The sequence below is a fragment of the Neofelis nebulosa genome, chromosome 3, assembly GCF_028018385.1.
Source record: "Neofelis nebulosa isolate mNeoNeb1 chromosome 3, mNeoNeb1.pri, whole genome shotgun sequence".
Taxonomy (NCBI): domain Eukaryota; kingdom Metazoa; phylum Chordata; class Mammalia; order Carnivora; family Felidae; genus Neofelis; species Neofelis nebulosa.
Window position 1 is genome coordinate 135,316,280 of NC_080784.1, and position 13,646 is coordinate 135,329,925.

Genomic DNA, 13,646 nt, shown 5'->3' on the forward strand with positions numbered 1-13,646 from the left:
GCCTGGCTTACCTTGACTGGGCTGCCATAATTCACTTTGCAGAGCTCAAGGTCTTCTGTCCATCGGAGCCTTCCACCCGCGGCCCTTCTGCTAGCGCCGCGCTCACCATTTGCCGGGGCCGGGCGGGGACGAGCTCCCCAGCGCAACTCCCCGGTGTTACGGGACTACCTGCTCCCGAGCCCGGGCGTCCTCAGCGCAGCCTCGGGCTCCGAGCGTATTGGCTCGCACTAATCCTGATGGACATCCGGGCACTGGGGCCTCTGCAGGCGAACTACACTTTGGACCAGCTCGGGGAATGTTGCGTCCGAAATGAGAGCAAGTGAAGACCCTCGGGGCGATTTCGGAGAAGGGAAACCCGAGGAGCCCCACGACCAAAGCCCACCAGCGCACAGCTCCCCCTGAGCGCCACTAGAACCCGGGCCAGCGTTAGAAGAGAAACGAAAGCCTCTTTAGGCTCCCTGAAAGTTGTCCGAGTTCGCCTGACTACCCCTGTCAAGAAAGTTCTCGTGGTACGGTCCGCCTCCTTAAATGGGCACGGCGCTCCGCCGGCCCTAGCCGGAGGCTGCGCCGGGCGGGGGCACCGAGCCCGAGCGCCGACACAGCCCCGCTCGCTCGTTCGTGGCCGAGCCCCGCCTGCCGGCTCTTGGCTGGTGCTCTCTTGCCAGGTTTTAACAATGTACAAACACACCGCCGGAACACACAGTACCCGGCCGCTCAGAACTCCGGCTCCAATTTGAATATTTGTTGAATATTGGGCCCCTAGAGGCTGCAGTGAGCAAGGAATAAAAACCACAGCAGTAAACCACGTTCGCTACTTTTGATCATTCCAATGCTCGCAGTCAGGAAATGTGCAACCAACGCACTCTTGTTTTACTTTGTTCGCTTTCAGTTTTGATTTCATTACACTGAGAAAACATTTACAAAATGCCTTGCCTTTTCTGGACAACATACAGATTGCAAAGTAAACAGTAACTCATTTTGGTCCTTTAGTAAATTAAGGGATTGGCATTAAAAAAAAAAATTGAGGATGCAAACTACCAATATAGTAAACGCTATGTAGTTAGTACAAACAAAAACGGGTCGTACTAAGAGGACTAGGGAAGGCATTTGTGTTTCAACAGTGCCTAAAGGTAAGCAGGAAAACCCTTAGGTGGGCAGAGATGGAGAGACGGTGTGCTACAATATCTCCTGGGGACCTGCAGCACACTGTAAGAGCTGGAAATGAAGGCTGACCGAATGTCTGCCCTGTAGGCTCCTCAGTTCTACCTAGAATCATTACAGGGTTGTCTACCTCACAGAGATAATCCAGACTGTGCTACTAAGAAGCCATGGAATAGTGACATGTTGATCTCTGGTATGAAAATGACAATGCTGGGAGGAAGGCCCAATGCATCTCTATGTGTGGTTCTCAAAGTGTGATTAGTGGACTCCTGGGAGTCCCCAAGAACTTCGCAGAGGTCAAAACTATTTTTAGAGTAACACAAAGCCCTTATTTGTCTTTTTCACTGTGCTGCCATTTGCACTAATGATGCAAAAGCAATTGTGGGGTAACTGCAGGCCTCTGAGCCCTAATCGCCACAGTGGCAGCAAATGGAACTAGTAGTCACTGCATTCTTCACCACCACACATCAGCAGTTACAACAAGTGTCCTTCACGAATGTCCTTAATGAAGCAAGCAGAAGGAATTACTACTTTTGTTAAATCTACCCGAGTAGGTCTTTTTGATGTTCTTTGGGACTGAATGGGAAGTGCACCGAAGCACTCTGCTGCTGCAGAAGTTAAGTACAATCACGGCCTAGTAGAAAAGCACTTGTGTGTAATTGAGTTGCAAGCTAGCCCAGCTGTTTGTTCCTGGACTACCATTTCTACGTCAAAGAACAATTGATGGACTGTGGTTAGTCTGACTTGGGTTTCTGGCAGTCATTCTCTCAAAAATGAACAAAGTGAGTCTGTTTCCTCAAGGAAAACAACCGACACTATTTACTGCCAATGGTAAAATCTGAGCTTTCAAGCATTTTGTAAAACTTTACATCTGCCACTGTGAGCTTGATAGCTTCTCCACAATTAAAAGACTTTTCTGATGAGATTGAAGGAGGACCCAGTCATAGCCCTGACTGACTCCATTTTTGCCTTCAATGTGTTCCTCTTACTTGTTTTTCCCCTTCCAGCTTTATCAGTTAACTCAGGCAAGGGACCCAGCAGGCAAAACATCCAACGATGGGAACAGAAACTACCCCCTCGAGCAAGAAGGACAGCCCAGACGCCAGCAACACCCTGTGAGATTGACCCCAAGACAATAATCAACCTGACCTTTTGCTGCTCAGCTGCGTACCCACAGATCTTTGTTCCACGTTTTCCCTATATAAACTTAGAAGTATTCTCAGCACCTTGGAGACGATTCTTTGGACGTTAGTCCTGTCTTCCCGGTGCTGACCTCACTGAATAAATTCCTTTCTTGCTTCATGCCATGTTTCTCTCAGCCTTTAGATTTTGTTGGCGGTGAGTAGCTGAAACTGTGTTGTTTGGGCCCCCTGGGCCACGTGTTCTTGCACCCTTGGGCTCCAGTAACACATTTTCTGGTGAGCCAGACAGAAGCTGCTTCCAATCTGTCCCACCCTTTTGGGATTCCAGGATGGAGCTGCAGGCTGCAGCGCCCAGGGCTCACACATTCATTTCCCCTAATAATTGACTATGACAGGTCAGAGCCAACCACTGTGACTAGCTGATGCCAGGCAGGGAGAGTGAGGAGAACAGTCCCTTACAGCTGCCAAAATCTGTTTGGTTTTGGGGACAGTCCTTTCTGCTCACCCCAGACAGGCACTGACTGCCTTAACTACATTTATTGAAGCAGAGAAATGAACTGAGAAGTGCATCCTGAAAGATTTGGTTCCTGGTAAGTTCCTCGACAGTGCACATCGGGTCCTATCCTTCCCTACTTCCCTGTTGTTGGACCTCCTAGGAACCATTCTGAGTTTGTGTGGGTCATTCATATGACTTGTAACAAGAAATCTCTAATTAGAGACACCATTAGAAGAGTAGAAGGGATGTGGGGCAAGTAGGGAAGCCAGGATATGTGTTTGGAAGATCTCTTGAAATTTGTGTGAGAATGGGAAGTATTATTTCTATTCCCGCTCCCAGCCCCCTCAGGAGAATATTGGCTGAGTCGTCTACTTTTAGCTATGAACCTATGACTAAAAAGAAGTATTTTATTGTAATGCTGCCTGGCCTGTGTATATGTTAAGCTCAGAGAAAAGACGGCTCTGAATGGCTCTCTTTGATTTCTTCCTCCATTTGGTTGCTACCAAACAGGAGATTTTGATCTGGCTCTCTTAGCTTGTCTAGAAGCTGTTTGGTTCAGGGGCACCTGGGTGGCTCAGTAGGTTGAGCGGCCAACTCTTGATTTATGCTCAGGTCATGATGCTAGGGTCGTGGCATTGAGCACCGCATCCAGCTCTGTGCTGGCATGGAACCTGCTTAAGATACTCTCCGTCTCTCTCTCTCTCCCCCTCCCTCTGTCCCTCTCCCCTGCTCCTGTGTGCTCTCTAAACTAAACTAAAATAAAATAAAATAAAATAAAATAAAATAAAATAAAATAAAATAAAAAGGAAAAAAATAGAAGCTATTTGGTTCAGCCAGTGAAGCTCCAACTTTTGGGAAAGAAAGAATGCTACCACAGGTACTCTGAGCTTCATTTGGTTACAATTTTGTATCTTCTGTGTTCTTAACTTTTGCCTATGGAGATGGGGGATGCTTCTGCTCCCAAAGAAAGTCCATTAAGACATATTTTGAATAAGTGATGCAGAGAGCTAAAAAGCAACCAGAGAAAAAGTCTGTTTTGCAGGAGGAAGAGGCAGGAGAGGGAGATAAAGGAATGTTAGTCCAGACTTTAAATCCACCATCAGCCTTGCTGAGGAGGCACCTCTCCCTCCTCCTGTTCCTGTACCACCACTGGCCAGGCTCGCACCACTGGCTCCTATATTATCCTCGGTGCCCCAGCTCCTGTTCCCACCTTCACCATCAATGAGCAGAAAGTACCCCAAGCTGTTGGGTCACCTCCTTATGAGGTTCAACCTGAAGCACCTCCCAAAGCAGCACAAAGGAGTCCAGGGGCTTCCCAGGACTCCAACTACCCACTTCAGATTTCCCCACAGGAAAAACTGACAGCAGGGAACAAACTGATAGACTTTAGTGGACACAGGTGCAACATAGCCAGTATTAAAGCTAATTCGAGGTTGTTGGTTTAATTAAAATAGACATGTCTTTTAGAGTTATCAGCATTAAATATAAAACTTATTCTACCAAGGTTTACTGAAGGTCAAATAAGCTCATGTTATCTCTATTGCAGTTTATCAGCAAAAAAGATGACTTAAAATAATGGTTAACGTAGTCTCTGGCATGAAGTTTTCATGGGTAATTGTTCAGAGCAAGTAAATTAAAATAAAAAGGCTTATAGGTAAACTTTAAAAAAATTGTTTTTAAGTTGTATTTATTTATTTTGAGAAAGACAGAGACAGCATGAGTAGGGAAGCGAGAGAGAGAATCCCAAGCAGGCTCCAAAGTTCCTGCACAGAGCCCAATGTGGGGCCCGAACCCACAAACCTGCAAGATCATGACTTGAGCCAAAATCAACAGTCAGGTGCTTAACCAACTGAACCACCTAGGCTCCCCAGGTGAACTTTTTTTTTTAAAGTTTATTTATTTTGAGAGAGGGAGAGAATGCAGGGGCAGACAGAAAGAGAGGGGCAGACAGAGAGGGAGAGAGAATCTAAAGGAGGCTCCGTGCTATTAATGCAGAGCCTGACATGGGACTTGAATTCACAAACCATGAGATTATGACCCAAGCTGAAATAAAGAGCTGGACACTTAACCAACTGAGCCACCTAAGTGTCCCTATAGATAAACTTTTAAATAGCTTTCAAAATCTTTGGTAACCTAAAACTTTAAATTTTGCTAGGTTTTTTGGGTTTTTTTTTTTTTTAAGTTTACTTATCTTGAGAGAAGGAAAGAATGGGAGAGGGAGAGGGAGAGGGAGAGGGAGAGGGAGAGGGAGAGGGAGAGGGAGAGAGAGGGAGAGGGAGAGAGAGGGAGAGAGAGGGAGAGAGAGGGGGAGAGAGAGGGAGAGAGAGGGAGAGAGAGGGAGAGAGAGAATCCCAAGCAGACTCCACGCTGTCATCTCGGAGCCCGATGTGGGGTTCAAACTCAGGAACCGTGAGATCATGACCTGAGCTGAAATCAGGAGTCGGACGTTTCCCTGACTGAGCCACCCAGGTGCCCCTTAAATTTTGCTAGGTTAAATGACAGATTGGTTTGAACTCACTGGATATCTATGTCTTTTCCAAATAAGATAATAAATACTGAAACATTAATTACTAAACACAGGTTTATCTGCTTTTGGCTTATTACAGAGAAACTAACAATACTTGGGTCTGCTAATGAACATTTTATGCTTTATCGAAAGATGTACTATGAAAAAACACATATTTCTAAAAATGAAATATATTCATAAATTTGCCAGTCTAAAGCATTCTAGTGTAATAGTTCACAATTGGTTACTACCTAGTTTTCACTGGAAACTAAGGTTTCTAAGAGTGAAATTCTGATAAAAGTAATTAAAACTGCTAGAAACAATAAGGAAGATAACTCAGTATGTAGGAAAAGTTACGATATGTTTTCGAAAAAAAAGGTATGAAAATGGTAATACATTTTTGGTGACAGAAAAGAAAGTAATTTTGTCCTACACTGAGTCTTTTTGAATGAGAAAACTTAGGATAAAATCTGAATGTAAAGAAAAATAATTTTGTTATAAACTGAGACTGGTTAGAGAGAGAAAACTTAGGATAAAATCTGAATATATACAAAAAAAAAAAAAACTTTGTAGAAGGTTTGTGAAGGGGAATCTTTGGAAAACAATTTTATGCACAGTCAGGAGTAAGGTTGGAATAAATGAATTTTAAAAGTATACTGGTATAAGATTGGAATTCGAGGGGTGTTTTTTCATTTCTATTAAAATGACAGTTTTCTTAGATTATTGGTCTACCCTTGATAAAAAAAAAATTATAAACAAAGGTTTTTTTTCTTTATCTGCCCAGACAACCAAAGTTTCTGTTTCGTCTTTATCAGGTCTTTGATTATTTAAGAAAGTTAAAACTTCTCAGTATTAAAGGAGCTAAGTTTTGCTAACAACTATGTAACCTTCTGTAGAATCTCCTATTGCCACTTTGGTTAAATAGATAATTAAATATTAAGTCTTATAATGATCTGTAATTCTACCTAGGCATTTTGCTTTAAAACCTGAGGTCTTTAACAAAACTTCCCCCAAATTCAAATTCTAAATGAAGTCTTTTTGACTAATGAGGCTTGATAATTTGGTATATTAAGTTACATGGGAAGCACTGTCAAACAAATGATGATAAACTTTCTTAGGTTACACTTCATGGGCAAATGCAAAACTGTCCTACAAATTATATGAAATTCCTAAGGTTTAAGTATGTCCTGGTATAAGGTCATCACTTGACATTGTAATTATTATGTTGTGTGTCACAGAAAAAACTGGATTTCCTTGTCAATTGCATTATAACAAATGCTCATCAGATCTTTAACCATGTCCATCTTCGAGTCTTTTTGTCATTTACACTTATTGTTCTGATGCTCTTGCAAAATGTGTTTCATCTTCAAGGAAATTCATGAAAAAAACTTTGCACAAATACATCTTTCTGATACTTTGAGATCACAAAACTAAACTGGGTAAGAATCTCCAGAACTAATGGAAAAGCTGCGAACAGAACCAGATTTAATAATTAGGAACTGAATGAATTGAGGAAGATGATTATAGTTTTTCTGACTCTTGTTTGAAACACTGCTGGTTCTCTAATGTTTGCTGTTTTAGATTTAGGGGAAACTTTTTCTCTTAAAGTATGTATGACTTACAGAAATATGGTAAAATATTCCTTTGTGACAAGTGAAAACATTTCTTTTCTCCCTATCTGAACCCTCTAGAATTCAGAAATTCTCAGTGAGTATTCTTTCTTTCATGACAATTATAATTGTTTATATAAGTTCAGTAAGAATCTGTTCTCCTAGTAACAGGACACCATTGGAAACACTGGGTATATTACCAAGGTTTTGACTGGAATGTCATATTTGAGACAGACATACATAGACTCAGATATGACCAGACAGTTTTAAGGAACTGAAATTGACTTTATGGAGACAACAGAGCCCCTTGGAGATGTTCCCTGACACCTTGCTTACAGAGTCCCCAGCAGCTTTACTCCCAGGTGAATAAAGAATGTCACTTCCTGGCAGACACAGGAACCTTAGGGAGGATGTTTGGGGGACCCCAAGAAGAGAGGAATTCACCCAAATCTATAAGCATTGCAGGCAACCTGACGGCAAGTATTTGGCTTGACTTCTCACCTTGACAGGCTGTTAAAAGTTCAATCTGAACCTCCTTATAGAAAGTTCCAGCAAAGTAGATTTTAAAGAATTTATATGGTCAATCAGTATTCCAGCTGTGCTTATGTAAATAATTAGGCCAAGTTTGTTAAGATTGGACTCGTTTTACAAATGTCTTGATTTGGCTCTCTTTGCTGGAAATGAGGATGATTTTAGAGAGAAAAATTATGTTTCGATAAACACTTTTGTGGATGTTAGATTCTAGTTTTGTCTTTCAATGTTTGTTGTGCACCTAACCTACACAACTTGAGGTAAACAGAGAAATTGCCACAATGAGGCATGTATAGACAGTCTTCATGCCTGTTACTCTGTGGGGATGACAAGAGGACCCACGGGCATATGAGTAAACAGCTAGACAATGGAAGACACTTGCTTGTTAGGAGTTCTTACCGCTCCCTTCTCAGTCCACATGAAGTCTGAAGTTGCCCACTGGACTCCCTCTCAAATTATTCACCCAGGTCACACAGTACCTCCTTGAGGAAATACCAGAGGAAGCTGAATATCTTTGGGTATACCTTGCTCCCCTGATGGGGACCTGCAGCTCATCACATGTGTTTGCTTTAGTAAAAGAACAGATAGACACCACCCCAGGTATGGGAAATGCAGCACATGGTGGAACTGGGTAGCTAACTGCTGAGCAAGTCCAAAGGAGTAAAGAGCACCCCCCCCCCCCCCAGGTATTAAAAAGTTAAATGGTATTTAGGGATCATCCCAGGCAATGGGGTGGACTTCCTGAGAATTGTGTAACGCAACTGTCACTTTGATTCTATGTGACTGGAATGGCAAAACTGCTACTTAAGAGCCAAGAGTACCCCACTACTCCATGGGGTTAGCTATATGGACTTGTGGAAATAATGGATGGCCTTACCTTATGAATGGATTAGATGATGCATGCACTTGTGAATGAGTTACCTCCCACTTGCCAGTGATTTCTCATAATAGGGATACTGTTAAAACTAGACATCAGGCAAACAGGGCTTTTTGATGGTTTTATTCTTTGGCCATATTTGTCCCAGGAGCTGCCTTTATCAATGTAGAATTAGAAGTAGAGGCTTTAGCCAAGCATACAAAGGCCACCTTGAAACAAACCCAGCATGCACTCTCCTAAATGATGATACCACACAAATTCAAAAAATTGCCCTTCAAAACTGGATGGCCATTGACGTTTGACTGCAGCCCAAGGATGAAATTGTACTGTCATTAAAACAGAATGCTGGGGGCGCCTGGGTGGCGCAGTCGGTTAAGCGTCCGACTTCAGCCAGGTCACCATCTCACGGTCCGTGAGTTCGAAGCCCCGCGTCAGGCTCTGGGCTGATGGCTCAGAGCCTGGAGCCTGTTTCCGTTCTGTGTCTCCCTCTCTCTCTGTCCCTCCCCCGTTCATGCTCTGTCTCTCTCTGTCCCAAAAATAAATAAAAAGTTGAAAAAAAACAAACAAACAGAATGCTGTATTCCTATTCCAAATTATTCAAAAAATGTAACTGAAGCCACTAAAGATTTAAACAAACACATAACTGCTAGAGATGCCCTAGTTCTAGATCCTTTTAGCAGTTTGCTGAATTCTATTCCTTTCAAATGGAAATATGCCCTGCTAAACATTGCATATGTCTTGTTCTTCTTCTCTTTGGTTGTTTGACTTTCTGTATTTGTCAAACAGGAGCCCACACTCATACTAGCTTGGAGATGCCCTTGCTGTCCTCCCCAGCAGGGACACAAAAAACAATTCTAACCTGTCAAAATCCTCCATCCCAAAATTCCTACATCATCCCTGGTCCACAGGAAGTAGTTACAGCAGAAATGACCATCATCATCCCTTCTTGTTCTATTGAAATGTAATAACTTGACAGTGAGGATTTGAAGAAGGACCCAGTCTTTGCCCTGATTGACTCCATTTTGCCTTCAACCTTTTTTCCTCTTAAAGGCTCGGTTTTTCCCCTCAGGCTTATCTTTTAACACCGGCAAAGACCCAGGGGGCCAAAACATCCCCTGGGAACCAAAACTACCCCCTCAGGCAATAACTACTCCCCTGACGTCAGCAAGACCCCCACGTGATGGACCTCAGGACAATTGTCAAACTGACCTTTGCTGCTCAGCTGCAAGTACCTACCGATTTTGTTGTTCCCTGTCTTCCCTATATAAACTTAGAAGTATTCTCAGCACCTTGGAGACATTCTTAGGACTTTAGTCCCCAGTCTTTCTGGTGTTGACCTCACTGAAATTCCTTTCTGGTTTCACCACCACTTGTCTCTCCAACTTCAGATTTTGTTAGTGGCATGGGACACAACCTGGTCTGTTTTGGCCGCCCCCATGCATCTAGGTGGTCTTGCACCATTGGGCTCCAGTAACAAAATGAGAGAAATAAATGTGATTTTAGAAGGTCTGCATAACCTCGTGACCAATGTCTTCTAATTGGTACAAAGTCATGCATGGGTAAAAAATTCACTGAAAGTGTAAAACAGACTAATGGATTTGAATGTATCAAAGTAAAAAACAAAACAAAACTCAGTGATAGAATTCCAGATTCCATACTGCAATTAAGCTTTAAGAAAATGTGACTTGTATAGTTTTAGTATAATATCAAAGAAGGCTTTAAAATACTTCCCTCTTTTCTGTGTGAGACTGGATCTTCTTCATAGATTTCAACCAAAACATTGCAACACATTGAATACAGAAGCATCTATGAGAATCCAGATGCCCTCTATACTGTATTAACCTTCTATTGTGTTAACAGTAAAGAGATTTGCATAAATGTGAAATAATGCCATTCCCCTTCCTAATTTATTTTATTTTGGAAATAGTTTTCTTTCCCAATAAGAAATTATTTCCAATAATAGACCCAAGTAATGGGTTTATTATTATTTTAAATACGACCTGAGCCGAAGTCAGACGCTCAACAGACTGAGCCACCCAGGCCCTACAGGTAATGTTCTTATATTGTAGCTATTCCCATATAACCTCTTAGCACCTAGAACAAAATATGCTCACATCACCTGGGGCTATGTCAAAAACACAGTGGAGTCCAGAACTACTGAATGAAAGTCTTTGTGAGGTGAGGTCTCCAGGATACACATTTCAGTACATTCTCCAGGTAATACTTGTTGTCTGCTTGTACATGAGAGCCACTTACCTAGATCATGCATATTTAGAAAATAATGTTAAAAGCTTTTTGATTCACTATTGGTTTATGATTCCTGAATCATTTGAAGGATCACGGTTGGACAACATTTATATTCATTGTCAGAGATCTCTATTAAACAATAAAATACCACTGCACACATATATTCTTATTGCCACAGTAGAGTGATAAACCTTCAAGGAGACAAATATAAATTCAGGCAAAAGTCTACTCCTAAGAATTTTCTGCTTGCCATTTCCTCCTGTTTTTTTTCTTATTATTTTCAATACCAACTATGATCATTTGTACTTCGAACAAATTGGTATCAGACATCTAAGCAACCTGAAACAGTATTTTTTTTGGGGGGGGGGCGCAAGTGAGCAAGGGGAGGCAGGAAGGGGAAGGAAGAGGGGGAGGGAAGCAGGGATCGTGTTTCACCCAAAGTGGGGCTCCTGCTCACCTGATGTGGGACTATAACTCCTGAACTGTGAGATCATGACCTGAGCCAAAGTCAGATGCTTAACAACTGAGCCGCCCAGGCACTCTGCAATAGTATTTCATAATAGCATTTACTCACAGGTTCTCCATTTACCACAGTCTAGAAATGTAACATCAGTAATATTAAAATTACATGTTTCCTCTTTGAACTGTGCTAATTGTTCTGGCACTATTTAAATATGAAGAAATGGAAGAACATAGCAAATAGCTACCCAAAAGGAAAATGGGAATCACCAGATCACGATTACACCTGTGATTACCTGGGCCCTCAAAATTGTTTGTAAATTAGTGAGGGTAATTTGAAACAGAAGTGAGATTACACTACATTTATACCATATCTAAAAATACTAGAGGAAAGTGCAAGAGAAATTTTCTGAAATTAGATACTGCCTGTGGCTGAAGTACTGCAATACAAACATGGGTATAATTATTTCCAAACATTTTCAAAACACTATTGTGTCCTAACCACAGACTTGTTCAGCGATGAAACTGAACAAAAATGGTATTTTTGGCACACAAAATTCTTTGGCTTTCAGATGAAATTTGAGGAGATAGCCCCTGCATACATTTGTGATACTTTTATGTGTTTAAGATCTCCCTGGAGCCCCGGAGGCTCTGTAGACTTCAGGTGAAGAGCTGCTGGGCCCTGAAATACACTCAAACTGGACCAGCTCGTAGACCCAGCTTAGCTTACAAGTAAGAGGTAAGACCACCTGTCAATCCTTACTGTCCCTTAAAAACTTAGATGTGTCTTATTCATTGCCCAGTGAAGGACTACTAATGAAAAGAGAAAGATGTGACATGCCATCAAAACACCTGCACAACAAAATAACAGGTTTCTCTATACAGTGAGAATATGCTAATCAGTCTACGTTTCCTGATTAATCCAACAGTGACCACATATGCTAAAACCAATAGTACGCTACACAACTTAATAAGTAGGGTAGAATTTATAAGGTTAGTGGGACTATTTTACAATCATAAACGTGTTCTTGAATCACAAGAGTATCTTTTTTTTCTTTTAATGTTTATTCATTTTTTGACAGAGAAAGGGGGGGGGGGGGGCAGGGGCAGAGAGAGAGAGAGGGAGACACGGAATCCAAAGCAGGCTCCAGGCTCTGAGCTGTCAGCGCAAAGCCAGACACGGAGCTGGAACCCACGAACCGTGAGATCATGAACTGAGCTGAAGTCGGACGCCTAACTGACTGAGCCACCCAGGCACCCGAAAAGTATCTTTTTATTAGCCCTTTAAATTAATGAGCTTTATAAGTGACACTTGAACATATGTAGTGGCAACAACATATAGCATATGTAACACATCTTAATTACAATCACAAATGTGTACTGGATATTGTTATCCAAGAGTGAAAATAGAATAATCTTTCCAGTGCTCCATTACCTATTTGGCAAAATATACAGACATATGTTTAGAAATATATACATATTTACATTTAAATATTTTTTTATTTAGATAGAGGGCAATATCTTTCTAACATACCTTAGTTGAAATTAAAGGGGAGAAGAAAAGGTTACTCAGATTGCCTTAATCCAAACTGTAAAATGCCTTATTCAATGTACTATGCATTTGGTCCACAACAGTCATTCAATGATTCCACACCTTAATAGCATTTTGGGTCTAAAAGTTAGCTACACAGGTCAAATCTCCTAAGAACTGCTACTTCATTACAATGAGATGTTTCTTAACATGGACACTGCAAAAAATCACTTCACAAAAGAAAAGTGCTCCAAGTTGCCACTGGAAGATCTCAAATAAAGCAGACACAGGAAAAACAAGGAGAGGCAAAGGAGGAGAAAAAAAGATGAGCAGTCCCCAGAGGTCAGAGCTAGCAGAGAAAACAGTATCATAAGCATCACTGGGAATTAACTGGCTCCCCCTTCAGCTGTGACCTCAACACAAAGTAGTCCTCCCCTCACTGGTCCCGAGAAAACCCTCCTCTCCAGGCACTATTCCAAAGCTTTACTCCACATCTCTTGGGTCTTCTTTTTATATTTTTACTAAAAACAAACACTTTAGTGTCTATTTATTTTTGAGAGAGAGAGAGCGCGCGCATGCACATGCATGAGCAGGGGAGGGGCAGAGAGAGAGGGAGACAGAATCTGAAGCAGGCTCCAGGCTCTGAGCTGTCAGCACAAAGCCTGACATGGGGCACAAACTCACAAACCGTGAGATCATGACCTGAGCCAAAGTCGGACGCTCAACTGACTGAGCCACCCAGACGCCCCCACATCTCTTGGGTCTTCTAGTATGGTCTTCAAACTGAGGGTACAAGGAAATCCTCAAGAGGCCTGAGGGCAAAGGTTTAGGTAAATCTCTTTCCAAGGTCATTAATTTCCAAATGTCCTCTTTCCTGAAACAAGGATTCAGGCTTTCCTTTAACTTCCCCCTTGCCTTTCCCTACCAGAACAAGAAAAGCCTGCCTCTCATTCATCCCAAATCGGGGTACATTGTTCTGGGATATAAATGCCTCTGAGACCCCAAAGGAACATATCTATGTAGGAGAATCCCTGAGCTCAAATCAAGAAATATTCATGGGTGATTCCTCATTAAAGACATCCAGGT

The 13,646-nt window shown here is 42.0% G+C and overlaps 1 protein-coding gene across 6 annotated transcripts in view; it reads right to left on the reverse strand.

Annotated features, from left to right (window-relative positions):
* The window catches only part of AFF1 (ALF transcription elongation factor 1), a 255,761-nt gene that overhangs the window by 137,007 nt on the left and 105,108 nt on the right, over positions 1-13,646 (reverse strand). Inside the window, exon 1 of one of the 6 annotated variants that reach the window (XM_058721980.1) lies at positions 12-551. The exons of the other annotated variants lie outside the window; for them this stretch is intronic. Within the exon in view, the coding sequence (XP_058577963.1) occupies positions 12-28 (17 nt within the window). The 5' untranslated portion in view covers positions 29-551. Of the gene's footprint in view, positions 1-11; positions 552-13,646 lie in introns of those variants that run through there. 6 annotated transcript variants of the gene reach the window in all.